This window comes from Alosa sapidissima, chromosome 5 (assembly GCF_018492685.1).
Source record: "Alosa sapidissima isolate fAloSap1 chromosome 5, fAloSap1.pri, whole genome shotgun sequence".
NCBI lineage: Eukaryota > Metazoa > Chordata > Actinopteri > Clupeiformes > Clupeidae > Alosa > Alosa sapidissima.
Window position 1 is genome coordinate 18,753,934 of NC_055961.1, and position 18,649 is coordinate 18,772,582.

Below are 18,649 nucleotides of genomic sequence, written 5' to 3' on the forward strand. Positions count from 1 at the left end.
GTCCTTCACACTGCTGCTCACCTGCCAGGTACGCCACGCTCTGGGTGTTGACCTCGAAGCGGTCGCACTGCCGGTGCTTACCCACCAGCCCCAGGAGGGTGTGCAGAATGCGGACGGTGCGTGCCACTGTGGTGGGGGACGGGTGCCGGTAGCCTGGAGGAAACGGGAAACGTTAAACACACACACACGCAAACACAGCAACATTACACAAGCAAACACAGCAACATTACACACGCAAACACAGCAACATTACACACACACACACACACACACACACACACAGCAGGGGGCTCTGGTAAGATACATGAACACACCTACACACACACACACGCACACACACACACACACACAGCAGGGGGCTCTGTTAAGATACATGATCACACCTACACACATACAGCAATATTACACACACACTCAGCAAACATTACACACACACACACAGCAGAAGGCTCTCATAAGATCCATGACCACTCCTACACACACAGCAACAATATGCACACAGTAGGGGGGCTTTTGTAGGACACACACACACACACACACACGCACACACACACGCACACACACACACACACCACGCACGCACGCACACACGCACACACACACACACACGCACACACACTACACTACACTATATAAATGTTCTCCTGCATAAACAGTATGTCACAGGCTTGAATCGTGGACTGAACTAGTCAATCTACTCCAATGTACCCACTTTAGATTGAAATGATCTCAATGCCATTCAGATTATGCCCACAGCATGGGGCTCTCGTAAGAATACACATATATATACAGACTCTTCTCAAGGCTCTTCACACACATTGGACGTTTTCCTATGTAGAGATCATTCCAAAGCCGTTTCATGCTAATGCTAATTCAAATCTGCTCTTTGTAGTGATCCAATCCACCCACTCTGCTACATAAATGATCTCAGTGACATTAGCATTATGCCCACTAGCACACGCATTGAGATACCGGCTATTAACACAAAAAGGATGCTTTACTACGTGTGCTATCTAAGCAATGTTACATATTGTTAATGTGATTTCATATAGGTATAGTTATAATGCAACAAGGGCCTTTCCTGTAATTTCCTGTGTATTAGCAGCATTGTGTATAAGCCGCAGGACATTGTTTCATGCAAGTTAAAAAAACAAAACCATATCAAATATATAAACTGCCCCCGTGTATTAACCTCATAGCTAGACATTGATATGTCACCCTGAGCTTACCTTTAAGCAGGTGTCCGACGAGGGCAAAGTTGAAGTTGGACGTGAAGTTGAGGCCCACAAAGTGATCCATCTGTTTACAGTGCCACTCCAGCGGCTTCCGGATCTCCATGAACACCTCCTCTGGACTCTGCACACACACCACGGGGAGGAGGAAGAGGAAGAGGAGGAGGGGGAAGAGGAGGAGGGGGAGGAAGAGGAGGGGAAGGAGGTGGAGGAGGGAAGAGGAGGGGGGGGGGGGGGGGGAGAAGGGGGGGGGAAGATAAATCCCCATCAGAAGAGCAGAGGAAGCAGAGAGGACTACAGAGTGCTGCTTGAGTTGGAGCTGCTTGAGGTGGAGCTGCTCATGCTGTAGTTTGGTATCTCTGCTATGATTAGGCCACATACTGTGTGTTTAACGCCCCCAGGTCTAGACTGACCTGAGGTCACATAGATGTGGGGGACTTTTGTGGGTGTCCATACATTCAAGTGTAAATTACGGGGCTTTTTCCAGATAGGGTACTTAAGAGTGACAAAAAAACGAGTGCAAGGGAGATGGGGGTGGGATCAGAAAGTGACCGCTGGTCAGAACTGACCCTTGATCCCTGTGGGGCACTTTGACTCGTATGTGGTCACTTACCACAACTCGCCCATGTAAATGCATAACGGACATTCCCTCACGCTACCCTCCCCCCATTTGAGAAGTGAACTTCATGCTTAGTTAATCTCCGTCTGAGCTGCTTCATCTGAACAAGTCCCCGCGCGCTAAACTCAGCTGTGGTGAAATATGGGTTCCGCTAGGGAGCGGAGGGTCACATGGTTTACGCAAACTGGGGGGAACTTTCACTCGTGGAGGTTTCACTCTGAGTCTGGCCTCTCCAGTCCCCTTGGGAGGGGTGGGTGTGTGTGTGTGTGTGTGTCTGCGCGTGAGAGTGAAAGAGAGAAAGAGAGTGTGTGTGTGTGAGAGAGAGAAAGAGAGCATGTCTGTGTGTGTGTGTGACAGAGAGAGAGAGAAAGAGAGAGTGCCTGTGTGTGTGTGTGTGTGTGTGTGTGTGTGTGTGTGTGTGTGTGTGTGTGTGTGAGAGAGAGAGAGAAAGAGAGAGAGCCTGTGTGTACCTTGTCGTTGAACACATGCATACTGTCGAGTGTGTGGAGGTTCTGCTCCATCAGAGCGGTACCGGCAGAGTACAGGTTCACCTCGTCCAGCTGCAGAACCGCCACCGCCACCCAAAACAGAGCCTTGTGCATGGGAGAGTCCTGAGGAGGGGCACGCACGCACGCACACACACACACACACAACACACACACACACACACACACACACAACACACACACACACACACAACACACAGACACACAACACACACACACACAACACACACACACACACACACACACACAATGCAGAAATACATTGGCTTGAAAGAGGAACTTCAATAGGCGATATCCTACTAGCTCTGATATTATGCCCATAGAAAGGCAACATGCCATTCTATTCATCCAGAAACAACAACACTTCATCAAGGAAAAGGAAATGAATAAATATTACATGACTACTTCATACTTTGCTAGATTTCATGCTTATTTGGATAAATCAGGAAGTTCTCACAGTCTTACACACACACACACACACACACACACACACACACACACACATTCTAATATCTACAGTTATAATGCTTTTAGCTCGGGAGGAAATGGAAACATCTGTTGAATATCTCTGCTTCCTCTGCAATCTGCCACCTGGGAGGACTAGTTTTAAACTGATCTAACCGCTGTACAAACAACTTCCAATGACTTAAAAACTGCAGTGCTGAAAGTATTAAGCCAGCATATGAAAGGGTTCAATTAAAACTTGTATGTAATAGTTTCAAGAAGCACTGAAACCTGTGTGTGTGTGTCTGTGTGTGTGTTATTTACGTTGCATCAGAACTCAGTCAGAAGTCACATCTAGAGCGCACTCAAAAAAAAAGCCTCTATAAAAGCAAACCAATAGCAACACACACAGAAGCGCTGATGGCTAACTCTTATTTTTACTCTCGGCAGATCAGTGTTTTGGCAGCAGCAGTTATGCCGCCAGCGCTCTTCTGGAGGCCCTATACTGACCATTTTAGCAGCAATGGTTTGTCAATGCTAAACACACACACACACACACACACAGAGCAGTGGATTCCTTTGACGGTAAACACACACACACACCGAGAAGTAGATTCCTTTGATGGTAAACACACAGACACAGACACACACACACAGACACACACACACACGCAGCGAGCAGTAGATTCCTCTAGGAACAGTGGTGTGCCGGTACCTTGTTGAGCAGAGGCTGGAGCTTGGTCAGGGCGATCACCGTGGCCTCGATCAGCGTCTGGCTGTTATAACTGTCTGGCCCTTTCAGACAACTCTCCAGGCCCTGGACAAACAAACAAACAAACAAACAAACAATTTAAATTTGGATCTATTTGCATTTATACTCACTCCCCTTAGATGTGTATCGTGTATGGCAATTGAAAGTTAGGTGTGTATGGTTATAGGGCTATTGAGTGTGGCTTTGGTAGGTGTGTATGATTATAGGGCTATTGAGAGTGACTTTGGTAGGTGTGTATGATTATAGGGCTATTGAGAGTGACTTTGGTAGGTGTGTATGATTATAGGGCTATTGAGTGTGACTTTGGTAGGTGTGTATGATTATAGGGCTATTGAGTGTGACTTTGGTAGGTGTGTATGATTATGAGGATGTAGAGAGTGAGTGTGCGACGCACTCAGGAGGGAGACAGGGAGGATAGGGAGAACGAATGTGTGCGTACGATTGTGTCTGTGTGTGTGTGTGTGTAAGCATGCGTGTGTGTGCCTGCGTGTGTGTGACGTACTTCAGTGAGCCGGCTTTGCTTAGGTGTGTATGGATATAGGGACAGGGAGGGAGGGAGTGTGTGTGTGTGTGTGTGTGTGTGTGTGTGTGTGTGTGTGTGTGTGTGTGTGTGTGTGCGCGCGCGCGTGTGTGTGTGTGTGTGCGTGTGTGTGTGTGTGTGTGTGTGACGTACTCGATCGATGCTGAGAAGCGGGCTGGCTTTGCTGAGGATGCGCAGGATTTGTTTGATCTGACCGTGGGACACCCGCTTGCTGATGCAGCCAAACACAACCAACGCCCGGGGCTGCAGGGACGGATTGTACTGGAAGGCAAATCTGATGGAGAGAACGGACAGACACACACACACACACACACACACACACACACAGTTAAGCATCCTGGGTCCTGGTAAGCTCTAAAGTCTGCTGTTAGATTGTGATGATACAAGATCGCAAACACTCAAAAACAGCCTAGCTAAAAATGACTCATGCATGCCACACGACCAGTTATACTTGGATCACTGACACATGACAACTCCTTTTGGCACAGATGGTCTCCCATAAATACCCAACAACCCATATTCACTACAGACCACATCCTTGATGAATTACATATCGGTTAAACCACTAATTTCAGACACGTTGATCAGATACAGTGTGTGGTTGTTGTGCAGCAATCATGATCAGATAAGAGGCAGTCTTCACTGCTAACACCAATAGAGAAAACAACAGTTTGTTTCATCTCGTATATTCAGACAGACATAAACACACACACACACACACAGACACACACAGACACACACAGACACCTACTTTTGGGCAAGCTCGGTCCACTGGTCCAGCCATCGACACCCAGGGATGTCTCTCATACATGCCTGGGGGCAATTAGGGAGGGAGGGGGGCAATTAATATAAGAATCACAGAGCATTAATAGACATCTTAACATACACCCACATCCACAGTCCCCCTCATCAAACACAGTGGCTTGTTTAACACCCCCCCCCCCCCCCCCACCCCCCACACACACACACACACACACACACACACACTGTGCACCCACACACCCACACCCACAAAGACACACACCCCCCCCACACACACCGGAAGAATGACTAACATCATGTAAGCGATCACAGTGTGAAGTGTGTTTGCACATCAGTAAAAATATCTCAGAGAACAATAAGAACCGAGAGAGTCTGCAACCATCACCTTTTGCACAATACAAGACCATAATCTACACAGTCTGAACTGCTTCTAGGGTTTGAACACCAAAGTTCAAAGTGTGTGAGACTCCCTAATGCATGCCAGTGTGTTTCTGAGTGTACACTGCCGGTCTGCTTGTGTTCCGGTGTGTGCCCGGAATAGTCAACAATAAATTGCTTCTTGGGGAAAAAAAAGAAGAAAACTAGCACTCAGAGCGCAATGCTGTGCTGCATCATCATGCAGGGTGCAGGCACTTTTTTGCTGCAGGGTGCTGTGATGCTACATGTATATGCTATGCTAACGTTTTATATTGGTTTTGCTGCCACTGAGCCTTTTGCACTGGCACATCCCGCTGAGATGCTTATGCACATCTCACCCTGCACACTCTACCCATTAAAGTGCCTGCAGGTACCGTAGGTGGATGGGGACAGTTCTACTCTTCAGCACCACTCCTCCTCTTCTCTTCCCCAGTGTGTGTCTGTGTGTTCGTGTGCGTGTGTGTGTGTGTGTGTCTGTGTGGAACACACACATGTATGTGTAAGTGTGTGTGTATGTGTGTGGGTATGTGTATGTGTGTGTGTGGGGGGCACACACACATGTATGTGTGAGTGTGTGCATGTATGTATGTACAGTATGTATGTATGTATGTATATATGTGTGTGTGGGTATGTGTGTGTGTGTGTGTGTGTGTGTGTGTGTGTGTGTGTGTGTGTGTGTGTGTGTATACCTCCATGATCTCCAGCAGGGCCTCTGTGACTGTCTCCAGAGAGGAGAGGGCGAAGGTCTCGCGCTCATAGGAGCCCGGTGAGAAGGAGCGGTCGCGGTAGCTGGAGCGGAATGCGATGACTGCCGCGGACTTGACCTTACTGATGCCGAAGAGCAGGTAGAACTTGGGCAGCGAGAACTCGGTCAGGCTCAGACGTAACACCTGCTTGGTCTCCTCTGGGGGGAGGGAGGGGGGGAGGGGGGGGATTGGGAGTGAGTCACTACATACAATAACACACACACACCTACCCACCCACCCACACATGCACTGAAAAATAAACAAAATCATGACATAGGTAGGCAACAACATTCTACACAAGCTGAAATGCTGTGTGTGCGTGTGTGTGTCCCAGCATTAAAGGTCCATGTGTAATGTCTGCCAAAAAATCAATTCATACTCCACATTCCATAAAATATGGGGGCAGTATACCTCCAGAAAGTGAGTTGGTCTACCCTAGAGTAACAACCGAGAAACGTGTATTGCAGTTTGGCTGGTGGTTATGTTGCCCGCATACCGCCTCCCATGGCCGAAACTGGTATTATGACACCTGTCGGGCTGTGGCTAGTAATTTAGCATGCTAATTCAGGTTGATATCTCTGCAGCACTATACCTTGTTAATTTTTTAATGACATCATCGCCCTTATTTCTTCTCATTCTTTTGATGCGTGTAGCTCATTTTTTGGATATTTTTACCTCAATTCTTACACATGGCACCTTTAAGGAGAGTTCACCAAAATATTAACACAGAATTATTATTTATATTATGATAGCAAAACAAGGTCAGTGCATGGTAGCACAAAGCTATATTTCCTGTTATGTGAATTATATTTTCTGTTAGGTGAACTATATGTTTTGAGCTACATCCATTTTAAAACAAGAAACCCTGAATATTAAGGCTTTGGTGAAAGGCCGTATGGGTGAGTGCAGGTCTCTCGTCCGCTCTCTCACCGCTGAAGCAGAGCTGGGAGCATGTGCAGAGTGAGTGGATGATGTTGATGACCAGGCCGTGCGTGGACGCGCGCAGCGAGAGCGGGCCCGTGGCCACCAGCAGCGTGACCACGTGGAACAGGTAGGGCAGGTGCGCCGCCACGTCCAGCGAGTTGTTGAAGGACAGCATGAGCATGTAGCGCGCCAGGATGGCGATGTCGTCCCACATCAGGTGCTGCTCCAGCGTCGCCGTGGGAGACAGGCACGTCTTGTCGATGATCTTGCACATGCGGATGATTACCTGTTCAGGTGTTTAGGTGTCAGCGTTAGCCTAGTACAACATTGTAGCAAAAACTGAGCAACACTGAGCCGCAGGACTGAGTCTGTCCCATGTATCGGATATGACTGTCCCCATCATAGATTGACGTGGTCCTTATATGTTTAATTGTGAGCTAAACGGGAAAAAACTACACTCACACACCAGAACACATGTAGGCTAGATAAAGATTACCGACCCCGACATCCCTATAGCTAAACACAATACTCACAAACTCTTCAAGGTAAACAGGGTGGTGGGCCGCAGTTATTTGCAGTATGACATAACACACCCCCAAACCTCTTTACGTAACTGTGCTCTGGTGCATTCATGCAATGATAGCATGAATCAGAGGGCACAATAAACAGGAACTAACAGTGTAGTTACAGGGCCTGGCAAAAGGGGAAATAAAAGACAGAAGAAATGGGAATCGTGCATAGTGAGAGTCGCGTGTATCTGGGATGAGTGAGGAGGGAACTGAATGAGGCAATACCGTCTGTGTTTAAACTGCTTAGACTGTAAAACAGTACACCTAATGCTAACTAGCAGACGCTTTTCACTATTGGCCTTTCAAAGATATATATTTCAACAAGGATGCCCAAATAGCATTAGTGAGAGTAGACCAGGGTGGTGCGTCTGTGCGTGGAGCTTATATTATTTGAGGTCCTCCTCAGTGCGCACTATTAGTTGAACATTAGTGAGCATGTGCTGCTAGACTGCAGGTTTTCAACACTAGCATGTCCCTTCACTTTTTAGTAACCCTAAGGCAGATATCTACACAGAATCATGTTAGCGAGTGGCTAACACTAGCATGTCCTTTCACTCTTTAGTAATCCAAAGGCAGATATCTACACAGAATATGTGTTAGCAGAAGAGAATGTTTGCTACTGGGGTACATAAGGTGAAGTCATATCCATGTCCAAGTGCTCAGAAAACCACCTTGATGCTCCCTAAAGCCAGAGCCACTGACTGAAACTTGTGGCTTATAATTTCACTCCTCATTGAAAAGGATTAGTTCTCTATTTGTTCAACGCATTGAACATGTACCAAGATTTCTAAGAGCACCATAAGCAGCAGTACTATGAATTTACAGCACAAGCAGACGAAGTGCTTGTCTTGCTCAAGAAATATATATTATTATATACAGTATTACATGTACAATTTATACAATTCATACTGTTCTCTGGGCTCTGGTGTGGGGGCTTCTCACCTTGCTGGACACCAGCTTGACGTTCCCGGAGGCTAGAGCGACGGCAGTGTCGGCCATCACCTCGGCCTTGATGGAGCCCAGGCCTCCGGTGGCGCTGGTCTTTATGAAACTGTCCAGCACCACGTCCAGCAAGTCTGTGATCTAACACGCACACGCACGCACACACACACATTTTATGCATACATTTAACATTATGTACATCGACAGATGCTTAATGCATTTATACAGTTAGAATATATTATCTTATATTAACTTCTACATTATCAAGAGTAAGCGTATCTGAACAGATTATACACAAGAGTTAAAATCTCAACACTAAGGTATGCTGCTATAAACTGGCAAAACACCTCTCCTTGTTTTGTGCAAGGTTAATGTTTTTTTCTGCCCTGTCCCTAATGAAATTAATAAATGACAACAATACAGTTATGGCTTAGTAATGAGGAAGTATTCAGGTTAAGCAGCTATGCTTGCACAGGCAATGCCTCACAGCATACACAGGGCACTGTAATAACACAAAGCATCAAGACCAGAAGGAATGGAGAGACTACTTCATCAGCTACCATTTTCCATCTTTCATTTCGTTTTCTGTCCTCAACTGTCGTCAGGTCACAGTTACTTGCTTTATCACTCTGTATGAATAATGCAACACATATCATTTAGCCTTGCTGAGCACTAAGAAAAATGTTCCAGATCAATACACTTTTTACGGCGGCGTACGAGAACACAAGTTTCTACCCCGGGGGAGTCTTTGGGGGAATATCCATGGCATTAATATTCTTTGATAGAGGTAAGACCCAGAGAGGCAAAGGGGGAAAGGGGGGGGGGGTTAAAAACAAGTAAAACAGCAAAGGAAAGAAAGACAGATAGATAAACTGAAAGAGGGGGAAAGAGGGGAAAAGAGCCAAAGAGAGATAGAGGGAGATGGAGAAAAAGAAAGAGGGGGAAAGAGGGATAGAAGGAGACGGGAGAGAAAGAAAGAGAGGGAAAGCAAGTGTGTGAGAGCAAAAGCTGTGCTACGTCAGAGAGTCTGCTGGTTGAGGTACCTGTCCCAGACTGCCCCAGATCTTGGCCTGGATGGAGGGGTACATCTGCTTCTCGTTGATGGTCATGGTGATGAGTTTGTCCAGGATGGCGGTGACCCGCTGGCGCTTGGCGTCATCGTTGTGCTTGCAGAAGCGCACCAGATTCAGCAGCCACGGAGTCATGTACTCCAGACACAGGTGTTTCAGCTCAATACCTGCACACACAACAGCGCAGCTCACACTTCAGTTCAACTTACACATTTAGCGTACATTTCAACTCTATATGCACAGACAAAAGGAGAGACTCGCATTTAGATTAAAGTCATACCTACAGTATGCATTTCAACTGTATAAGCTCATACAACAGGGGAATGCCACACTTACATTCAATTTAAACATATACATTTTAACTTTATACGCAGGCACCACACATACAGTCTCACACATACAGTCAGCTTATATAAATACATTTAAAGTCCATAAACATTTCAACTCTATGCCGAGAGCACAGAAGTCTCTCAAATACATCTCAGAGATGCTTTACAAGTCTCCCTTACATTCAGCTCATACAACTGTTGTGTTTATTCAACATAAGGAACAGAAGGATAAAATTGTTGTTTTACATCTTTATACATAGCTGGGGTTTGCATAACAGGAATGATCAGTGCCCATGCTGAAATGAAACCTTGTTAAGGATCCTCTTAGCTGTGTAAACATCACAAGAGATCCATTTCATGGCTTTTTAAAGGCCTGTGCATGAAGTCAAATTGCTTGTCTTCATCCTTTTACATTAAGCAGCTCAGTGGTTCATCATTTCTTTACGTGGCCAAAGCCTACGGGCTCAAACAAGCATTTTGCAGAGCTCAAAGCATGAAAGTACTCAAGTATGAAAAGTATGTCATGATAAAGACAGTTCTAGAAATCTACCATAGTGAGAGGGGAGGCCATTTTAAAAGTCCTGCAGTAAGCGAGAGGCTCTGCTACAGAGTGGACAAAAGCCAGAAAAGAAATGTTGATATAAAGAGTTACAGTATGAGTGTGTACACATCACAGCAGATAACAAGGACAGTTTATTTTTATACGTCTATTTTACAGATTAGATACCTCTGTATCCTCTGTTTAACATACCACTTCTAATGTACGCCCTCACATTTACTTGTTTTAAAGGGGAACTATGCAGTTTTTTTAAGCTTAATATATATATAAACTTTATTACAGGCTCTAGGTCCAACAGCAAGACATACAACAACAACAACAACAAAAAGGAATAGATACATAAACACATACAAACATACTCTGATTCATTAGAGTCTTAACAGGCACCCATACCAATGTTTCCATAAATATGATTGATATCTGACCGAGCTGCACCTAGGGCTTGTGAGCATCATTACAATACAGTTTTGAGACTCATCAAGTCGGGTCATGAACTTAAACATTAGGTTCCTCAAGAGAGCCTGTAGAGTGCTTAGCCCTGAGTCCCAAAAGAGTTTACAGTACTTGCACTGATACTCCTGGGCTTTTTCAGCAGTATCCTCAGGCAGTCATTATATGCCACCTGAAGTTTGCGCAGGGTCTGCTTTTTGTAGCTGACCCATAATGGGGCTGCATACATAGGGGTGCGGTATGCACGGAACAAGCTCACTTTCACATTCTCAGAACAGTGATGGAATTTCCGGACTAACATGTTTGCTTGGACATACAACATTCGTCTCTGCCTATACATATCAGCATCATCTTCCATCTTGTCAGTAATGATGTGCCCAAGATATTTCATACAGTTAGATACCCAGAGGGATTGCCCTGACAGGTAAAACATTGGAAAGTGCAGCTTCTGATCCTCTTTGGTCCTACATATCAATACAACACTCTTTTTTGCATTGTACTGTACATCAAACTCAACTCAGAGCATATATCCAACAGCTGCTGGAACCCAACAGTGCTGGGGGACATAATAGCCAAATCGTCTGCGTACATCAGATGGTTTTACAGAGTGTTCCCTATCAGACAACCTGTCTTACACTTCCCCAACTGCTTTGACAGCAGGTATACCTTAACTGAACAGCAGGTATACCTTAACTGAACAGCTTCGGAGTCATTGAAATGGTTATATGACTTTTTTGGGTTGAATTGTGGCTGTCTCGATTCCCCTTAATGCCTGTGAGCAGAAAAACCACCCTTGCAACTTTGGGCCAGCGGGCCAACTGCCTCAGAGGCAGAAAGTCTGGCAGCCTTGCGATGTAACAAATTGTTTTACTGCACTACACACATACACGCCAGGCACCGGCTAGAACATGGTAGTGATGGAGTTTCTCAGACATTTGTCATGGCAGAGCCAGCGAAAAGAAGCAGAAAGCGAGTAAACTGCTGTCGGAGGAGCAGGGAAAGAGGAAACGGCAGACTGACCGATTGAAGAGGGTTGTAAAATATATACTCTGAAGCTGTAGGGGGAGCTCTGCAGAGAAATCTGTGAGCAAAAAGCGAAGCGAAGCGAAGAAATTGCCAAAACTGCATAGTTTCTCTTTAATGACCTTGCTTTACCTGCGTTTACTGGAGACTCGGCAATAATAAGACTGGATAATACTACTTCTTGTAGTAGTGAGATAACAGTGGTACTGACTGAATATTTCAGATTGTTAATTTAATGACTGTACTGGACATTTTAAGCCCTCTGTTTTTAGTGATATGGCAGCAGTACAGACTACACTATACTACTTCCTGTGTAAGTGAGATAGTTGCAGTACTGGATGGAATATACTACTTCCTGTATTAAGTGACTGTGGTACTGACTGGACTATACTACTTCCTGCACTTAGTGAGGTGGCGGTAGTACTGACTGGACTATACTACTTCCTGTGTAAGTGAGACAGTTACAATACTAACTTGACTTGCTGAAGCCAGAGATGCACTCCTCCAAGAACTCCAGGGTGAGGTGGGGCTCGTTGGCCGCCAGGGTCTTGCTGATGGACACGATGAATAGCGTGTTGTTGGCCGGGATGCACAGGCCGGACGTCTCCAGCAGCTGCCCCTCGATCTTCAGGTTAAACGTGCAGGTCAGGGCACAGAGCAGGTTATACGCAGCAGACCTGTTCAGACCAACACAGGTGTAAAACCTAGGTCAAAATGGTGGTAATGTCTGAACTACTGAAAAGGAAGTGCTTATAATCAGAATTACTAAATCACACTCCTGACCAGATTTTCTGATTCATAATATGAGAACAACTTTCCCTTTCAACTAGGAAAGTGCAAAAAATGCAATAATTTGAGACTGAATGGCTGTTTTAGAGAGCAGAGTTGAATGGTCTGAGCAGGTTATGGTATTTTAATTCTTTTGCAAGCACTTATGCTACCTGAGGCTACCTAAGGCAGGTGCTTACCTGAGGCTACCTAAGGATGGCGCTTACCTGAGGATAACTGATGATGGGGCCTACCTGAGGCTATCTGAGGCTGGTGCTCACCTGAGGATATCTGATGTTGGGGCCTACCTGAGGATGGCGCTTACCTGAGGCTATCTGAGGCTGGTGCTTACCTGATGTTGGGGCCTGCCAGAGGCTGGCGCTTACCTGAGGCTATCTGAGGCTGGCGCTTACCTGAGGCTAATTTAGGCTGGTGCTTACCTGAGGCTGGGGTCTGCCGGAGGCTGGTGCTTACCTGAGGCTGGGGTCAGAGCTGCCCAGGTTGAGCAGGGCGATGTTGAGCAGCGTCCCTGGCACGTCCTTGGGCCGGATCTTGGTGTGCTGCGGAATGGAGTCTGGCTGCGAGAGCTCCCAGCGTGTTCGGATGTGGATGATTGAGTGGACGATGGCCTCGCACTCATGGTGCATGAAGGTGAGCGGCGTGCCCTGGTTGGCGATGGTCAGCGTGAACTGGTTCTCGTCCACCAGGCAGATCTCCTCGATCTCCGAGGCGTAGTAGATGTCGTTCAGGAAGACCGACTGGCCCAGGACGCGCGTGCGCTCTGCCGACGTCACCTGGACTGCATTGGAGCCCACCTGAACAGAGACACGGGAACAGCTATAATTTTATGATCGATTTGAGCCCAGGTCATGCTTTCTATTGGTTGAAATCTCTATGAGTAACAATACTAAACCCCCAAATGCTGCATAAGTCAGTAAGTTGCAACACTGCTGTCATATTTGCTCCATTGTAATGCGACATTGGGTTTGATAAAGATACAATACAAGTAAAAAAATATTATTATTATTATTATTATTATTATTATTAACTCGTTGACAGCTTTTACATCATACCTTGATGGAGACCTTGGTGTCCTTGTGAGCCAGCTTGAGGGCGTTGTGGAAGACCTTGAGGTCCTCCTCGAGAGCCAGCGTGGCGGCGGGGAGCTTCTGCTGGTCGGGCTCCACGTGCTCTGCGAGGCGCGCCGGCGAGTCGATGAAGAGCAGCTTCTTGCTGCCCTTTAGACCGGTCAGCAGTCGCTCGTGGTACTTGGTGTACTCGCGCACCCACGTGTTGCAGTTGTAGATGTAGATGGCGGCCACATTCTCGTAGGCGAAGCCCGGGAACACCACAAACCACTTGGACAGGAAGTCCGTCTTGAAGCGGTTGCTGGGTCCGGCGTGGGTCAGGTCCACTACGATCTCGTAGGGCTTGGCGTAGTAAGGCTTCAGCGTGAGCAGCACGTGGTAGATGAGCAGGTCGCCGTTAATCTGGCCCGTCTTAAACCTGTGTAACAGCAAAGGTCATAAGGTCATGGTCAAGGTGAGGAGGAGGGGTGCAATAGAAGAGGACCAGACTGAAAATGAAAATGAAAAATGCACAACATAGCACTTTAATTTAGCTTACGAACAGGATCATAATTCATCACATGGCGGTCAGTCATCGGTCAATTCTAGTGCAAAACTGAACACCATAAAATGATATGTTGGCGGCCGTTTTTTAACTTTTTTGGGCTGAAGATACCAATGTTGGCATCAGTCATTAACATGAATGGGAGTGGTAATCTGCTGAAGATGAAACTCACACACTATTATTTGCCGTTGACAAAAAAACAAATAAACAAAGTGTTTAATCAATCAAGCCAAGGTGCTACCCAGTGAGGTGATGCACGTTTCGGTTTCGGTCCTCAGACCTTCATCAGTGTGAAAGTGCATCTTTGCACTGATGAAGGTCTGAGGACCGAAACACGAGCAGAGTGGGGTGATGTGAGCTGAGACTCAGACTGCTGTCTGTGCGCATGGAAAGAGGAAATGAGATGATGCAGATCTAAATTAAGACTACTATAAAGTCTTCAACATGACATTTCACAAAAGGAAACAGTCTTACAAGACCTTAATAGGCAACCAACAGAAAAGGGCACCAACCTGCAGTTCATTTCGCATCAATTTTCCATCATAGGACTGGTACATGAGTTTACACCAATTCTTACTAGTGGGTGGCACTGACCTTCCTATATTTCCTCTTACAACATACAACAATCAATTCACACTGTGACCCCCCGATTGGGGAGCACACTGCAAAGGTGTCTTTAGTGCCCCTCTAGGAGCAGGGTTGTAGTGGAGGCTAAACGCAAGTAAACACAGTTTATCCACCACTTAAATTTCAGAAATAGAGTGTATCCACCTCTTATTAGAGTTCATCCACCTCTCTAAAGAGTTATTGCGACTTTTAACATAAAAAAAAAAAAAAAATCACACTGTATTATCCACATTCACAATTTGTACACTCATCAACACTCTAGGAACCATTTAATACCACTGGTATTGTTATAAACATTGGACAATAACCTCCACCATCATCAAACATCCGCCGCCTTTTTTAAAAATCCTATACCGCATGGCGCAGTCCACCTTACCGTGATCACAGAATTCATAGTTTACCCACCCATTTTACCACTACACCACTGTCCAGGAGGTAATGGAAGATGTCAACATACTGAACAGTCGCCACGTGAACATGTGGTGCATATATTCTGTTTCTATAGCTAAGGTGAGTTCTATACAAGCTGTAAGGACAAAAAGGTTGACTATAAAAGTCGGACAAATGCATATGTACACCATCGTTCTACTCCTACGTCCTACGAGTGAAAAGCAACTCGCAGTGTGATCACACTGATGTGCGTGACAAGCGGCATAGAGCAGGGGAATAAAAATATCCACACAAAAAGACCAGAGCAGAACTGAGAGAAGAACAGGAAACAAGTCACCAGAGCTAAAAAGAGAGAGAGAGAGAACAAACATCTTTATTGCGGACTTCTTTCGTGCAGGCAACACTTCCTCTGTCAGTCACAGGCTGCAATTGTAACTGAGGGTTAGAGATCGATCTGTGTCTGAGAGCTCACCTTTAACACAGCACTGCAACCAAAAGAGCGTACATCTTCTAAACCAGGTAACCAGGCTACTTGTACTGTACTCCATATAATTATAGTCAGCGATCAAATTAGATTATTTGAGAGTGGTGCCTGTAGCACTTGTGCACAGTAATCTATGACCTGGTCAAGCAATCAAGTTCTGTCACGTTTGACTGAGATGTAAAAATGTAAAAAAGTAATGTTAGGAGAGCTCATTAAAATGAAACCCTTTTAAAGTGTTTTTTATATTTTATATATATATATAAATTTTTCTATGACGTTGAATGAACAACACTTAGTAAATAAATAAAGAAAGTAAAATAAGTAAATAAAAGATAAAACATTTTCAAAGGTTGTGTAATAGTCATTTACTGTGCAAAGATGCCAATGCCATCAATCCTCTCAACTTAACTGGTCTTAATTTTACCACTGAATAGAAACCTATGTTTGGCATCGACACATATATTTCATCTGATTTATTCAATGATTATTTAGTAAACTCTATGGTATTTAGTGATAAATAATGTTTAGTTGTTGTGGTATTTAGTGCTAAAAAACGCCTTTGATGATATTACTTTGGGTAATTATCCCAACACTAACAATTATTATTTTTTTCAATCAGATTTTCCAAGAAATCATGACTACCTCACTGCTGTGGTCTGCCCTTCTGATAGCCACCTTCATGGGGCCAATGGATGTGAACGCAATTAGCAACGATACTTCAAAAGACCTTTTTCCTGAGGCTTCGTCAAATCAAACCAAACCTAACCAAACCAAACAACAAAACCGTAAGCCTAGTTCTACAGTATATCCCAAATCTACAGACTCTGCAGTAGTAGTATCTGACTTAACAATAACCCCGAAAAAACCAACCATCACAAAAGTTAGTACATCTGCATTACCCACCACCACCACCACCACCACCACCACCACCACCACCACAGCCTGCCCGTGTGACTGCTTACAGGGCATAACAAAAGGAGAGGATAAAATTGGTTTACTCGTGTTCGGGGGTCTGACTTTAGGCTGTGTGATCCTGCTGATCACCACCATGATGCTGGCTTGCAAACTGTGCCACATCCAAAGGCACTACCGCGACTACGAGATCTGCCATGTCGAGACCAGCGCGGCAAACGGCAGGACGAAGGCCGACGAGCCCAACGAGTCCTCCATCATGATGTCAGAGGTGTTCAACGACGAGGGGGCGGCCAGAGACGCGGCAGAGAACAACCAATCGAAGGAGAAGGAGGAGGAGACGGCCAGCGCTGGCAGTGCCCAAAGCTCCGTGGACAAGACAGCTGCGCCTGACAATTCCGACGCAAACGAGAGTACAGCCAACAAGGTCACCGCCGCCAACAAGGCCGAACAACCTGAGAGCAGCGTCAAGGAGGCCACCAAGAGCACTGCCGCCGCTAGCACCGCCGCCGACAACAAGGCCAAGGACGAGACGGACGAGACTGACGAGACGAAGAACGTGGCAGATGAAAACAAAAGCAACACAAAGGCGGCCACAGCTGTGGAGTAGAGCGCCACTGTAGCTTAAAGACTGATGTGGACTGATGTGGACTGATGTGGGCTGATGTGGGCCTGAGTTACGATGCTCTGCAGTGTTACTGAGCCAACACGCTGGCCCTGAATTCTGGATGGACTTTTCTTTATTATCATACGTCAAGAGCTCTACTTGATTTCCTACATATGTCTGGTTAAAATGGCACTTATCTGTGAATATTTTTTTTTAATTTCAATAATGTAATGTTGGCATTGCGTATTTTAATTGCGTACTTTAATTCAGGTTTATTTAAGTAGAAATGAGAAAAAAGCCTGATGAATGTAGTATACAATCATGTACAATGATGTAATTACATCATATTTTCTAGAATAAACTTTTGTTTGCAGAGAAATAAATCTAAATAAAAAAATACTTCCATATCCCTTGCTAGAGAAGACAGACTACAATTAAAATAAAGACTTAGACCAAGACCTTGAATTTCCCCTGGGGATCAATAAAGTATCTATCTATCTATCTATCTATCTATCTATCTATCTATCTATGCCTGCATCCAGACCTCACACCTGTGGTACATGTAGATACCAGATACTGTATTTAAACAGGCAATTAGGAAAAAAGATTCAATTACGGATGCCACCAGAGCCTCCACACATCCATTTTAAAGACAGACTGACTGATGACGCCTTGGTGTGTGTAAATTCTCCATGTCCATTTGCATGGTCATGTCCACACGTCCATTTAATAGACTGACTGAAAGCACCTCAATCTGCTGCAAATTCTGCCCTAGAGCCTGTCGGCGTTTAATTGGGCGAGTCTGTAAGCCACTTCTTTCCCCCTAAGGCTGCAGACGGGTACGAGTGGAAAAAGTCCAAAGCTAATTTATCTACAAATGAAAGGCTGTTGACGTAGGTAGAGTGATATTTCAGGGGGTTTATGTACTGAAGCCAAAGTCAATTCTCACAAAAGTAGTCTATATTTATGGGCATATCTTAGTATAGTGTAATTAGTCTGTAATTAGATGTAATTTCACACAAAGTCTTGTTTTAATACAAAATGTATCTTTTTTTTTCAATTTCAAATCTCATTTTTCTGAATTTCTGAAAAAGAAATGCCGTACATAGTGCCTACACCACCATTATGAACAACAGAGATGATCCAAGCAGAGTGAAACAGCAATTTTGCAAGAATGTGATATATGGTCCTTTAAGTGGAAAGCGCCCTGTTTACATGAATACATACATTCCAGCTCATAGTAAAAAATAAACTAAAAAATGTAAAGCACATTCGAATCCATCCTGTCATCAAGACCACAGCTACAGCCTCTGAATAATTGATG

General features: G+C 45.2%; 2 protein-coding genes across 8 annotated transcripts in view; one reads left to right on the forward strand and one right to left on the reverse strand.

The window, feature by feature from the left end:
• The window catches only part of nf1b (neurofibromin 1b), a 72,519-nt gene that overhangs the window by 13,365 nt on the left and 40,505 nt on the right, over window positions 1-18,649 (reverse strand). For all 7 annotated transcript variants that reach the window (XM_042092395.1, XM_042092394.1, XM_042092393.1 and 4 more), the window contains 13 exons: window positions 13,747-14,179; window positions 13,148-13,488; window positions 12,380-12,582; window positions 9,518-9,711; window positions 8,475-8,615; window positions 6,970-7,249; window positions 5,983-6,197; window positions 4,866-4,927; window positions 4,247-4,388; window positions 3,517-3,618; window positions 2,322-2,462; window positions 1,230-1,356; window positions 22-153 (listed from right to left, as the gene is read on the reverse strand). In XM_042092395.1, the coding sequence (XP_041948329.1) occupies window positions 22-153; window positions 1,230-1,356; window positions 2,322-2,462; window positions 3,517-3,618; window positions 4,247-4,388; window positions 4,866-4,927; window positions 5,983-6,197; window positions 6,970-7,249; window positions 8,475-8,615; window positions 9,518-9,711; window positions 12,380-12,582; window positions 13,148-13,488; window positions 13,747-14,179 (2,513 nt within the window). The remainder of the gene's footprint in view (window positions 1-21; window positions 154-1,229; window positions 1,357-2,321; window positions 2,463-3,516; window positions 3,619-4,246; window positions 4,389-4,865; window positions 4,928-5,982; window positions 6,198-6,969; window positions 7,250-8,474; window positions 8,616-9,517; window positions 9,712-12,379; window positions 12,583-13,147; window positions 13,489-13,746; window positions 14,180-18,649) is intronic.
• LOC121709210 (integumentary mucin C.1) lies at window positions 15,664-17,704 on the forward strand. The gene is made up of 2 exons (XM_042092417.1): window positions 15,664-15,841; window positions 16,426-17,704. Exon 2 carries the CDS (start codon window positions 16,441-16,443, stop codon window positions 17,326-17,328), a length of 888 nt encoding a protein of 295 aa, XP_041948351.1. The 5' UTR covers window positions 15,664-15,841; window positions 16,426-16,440; the 3' UTR covers window positions 17,329-17,704.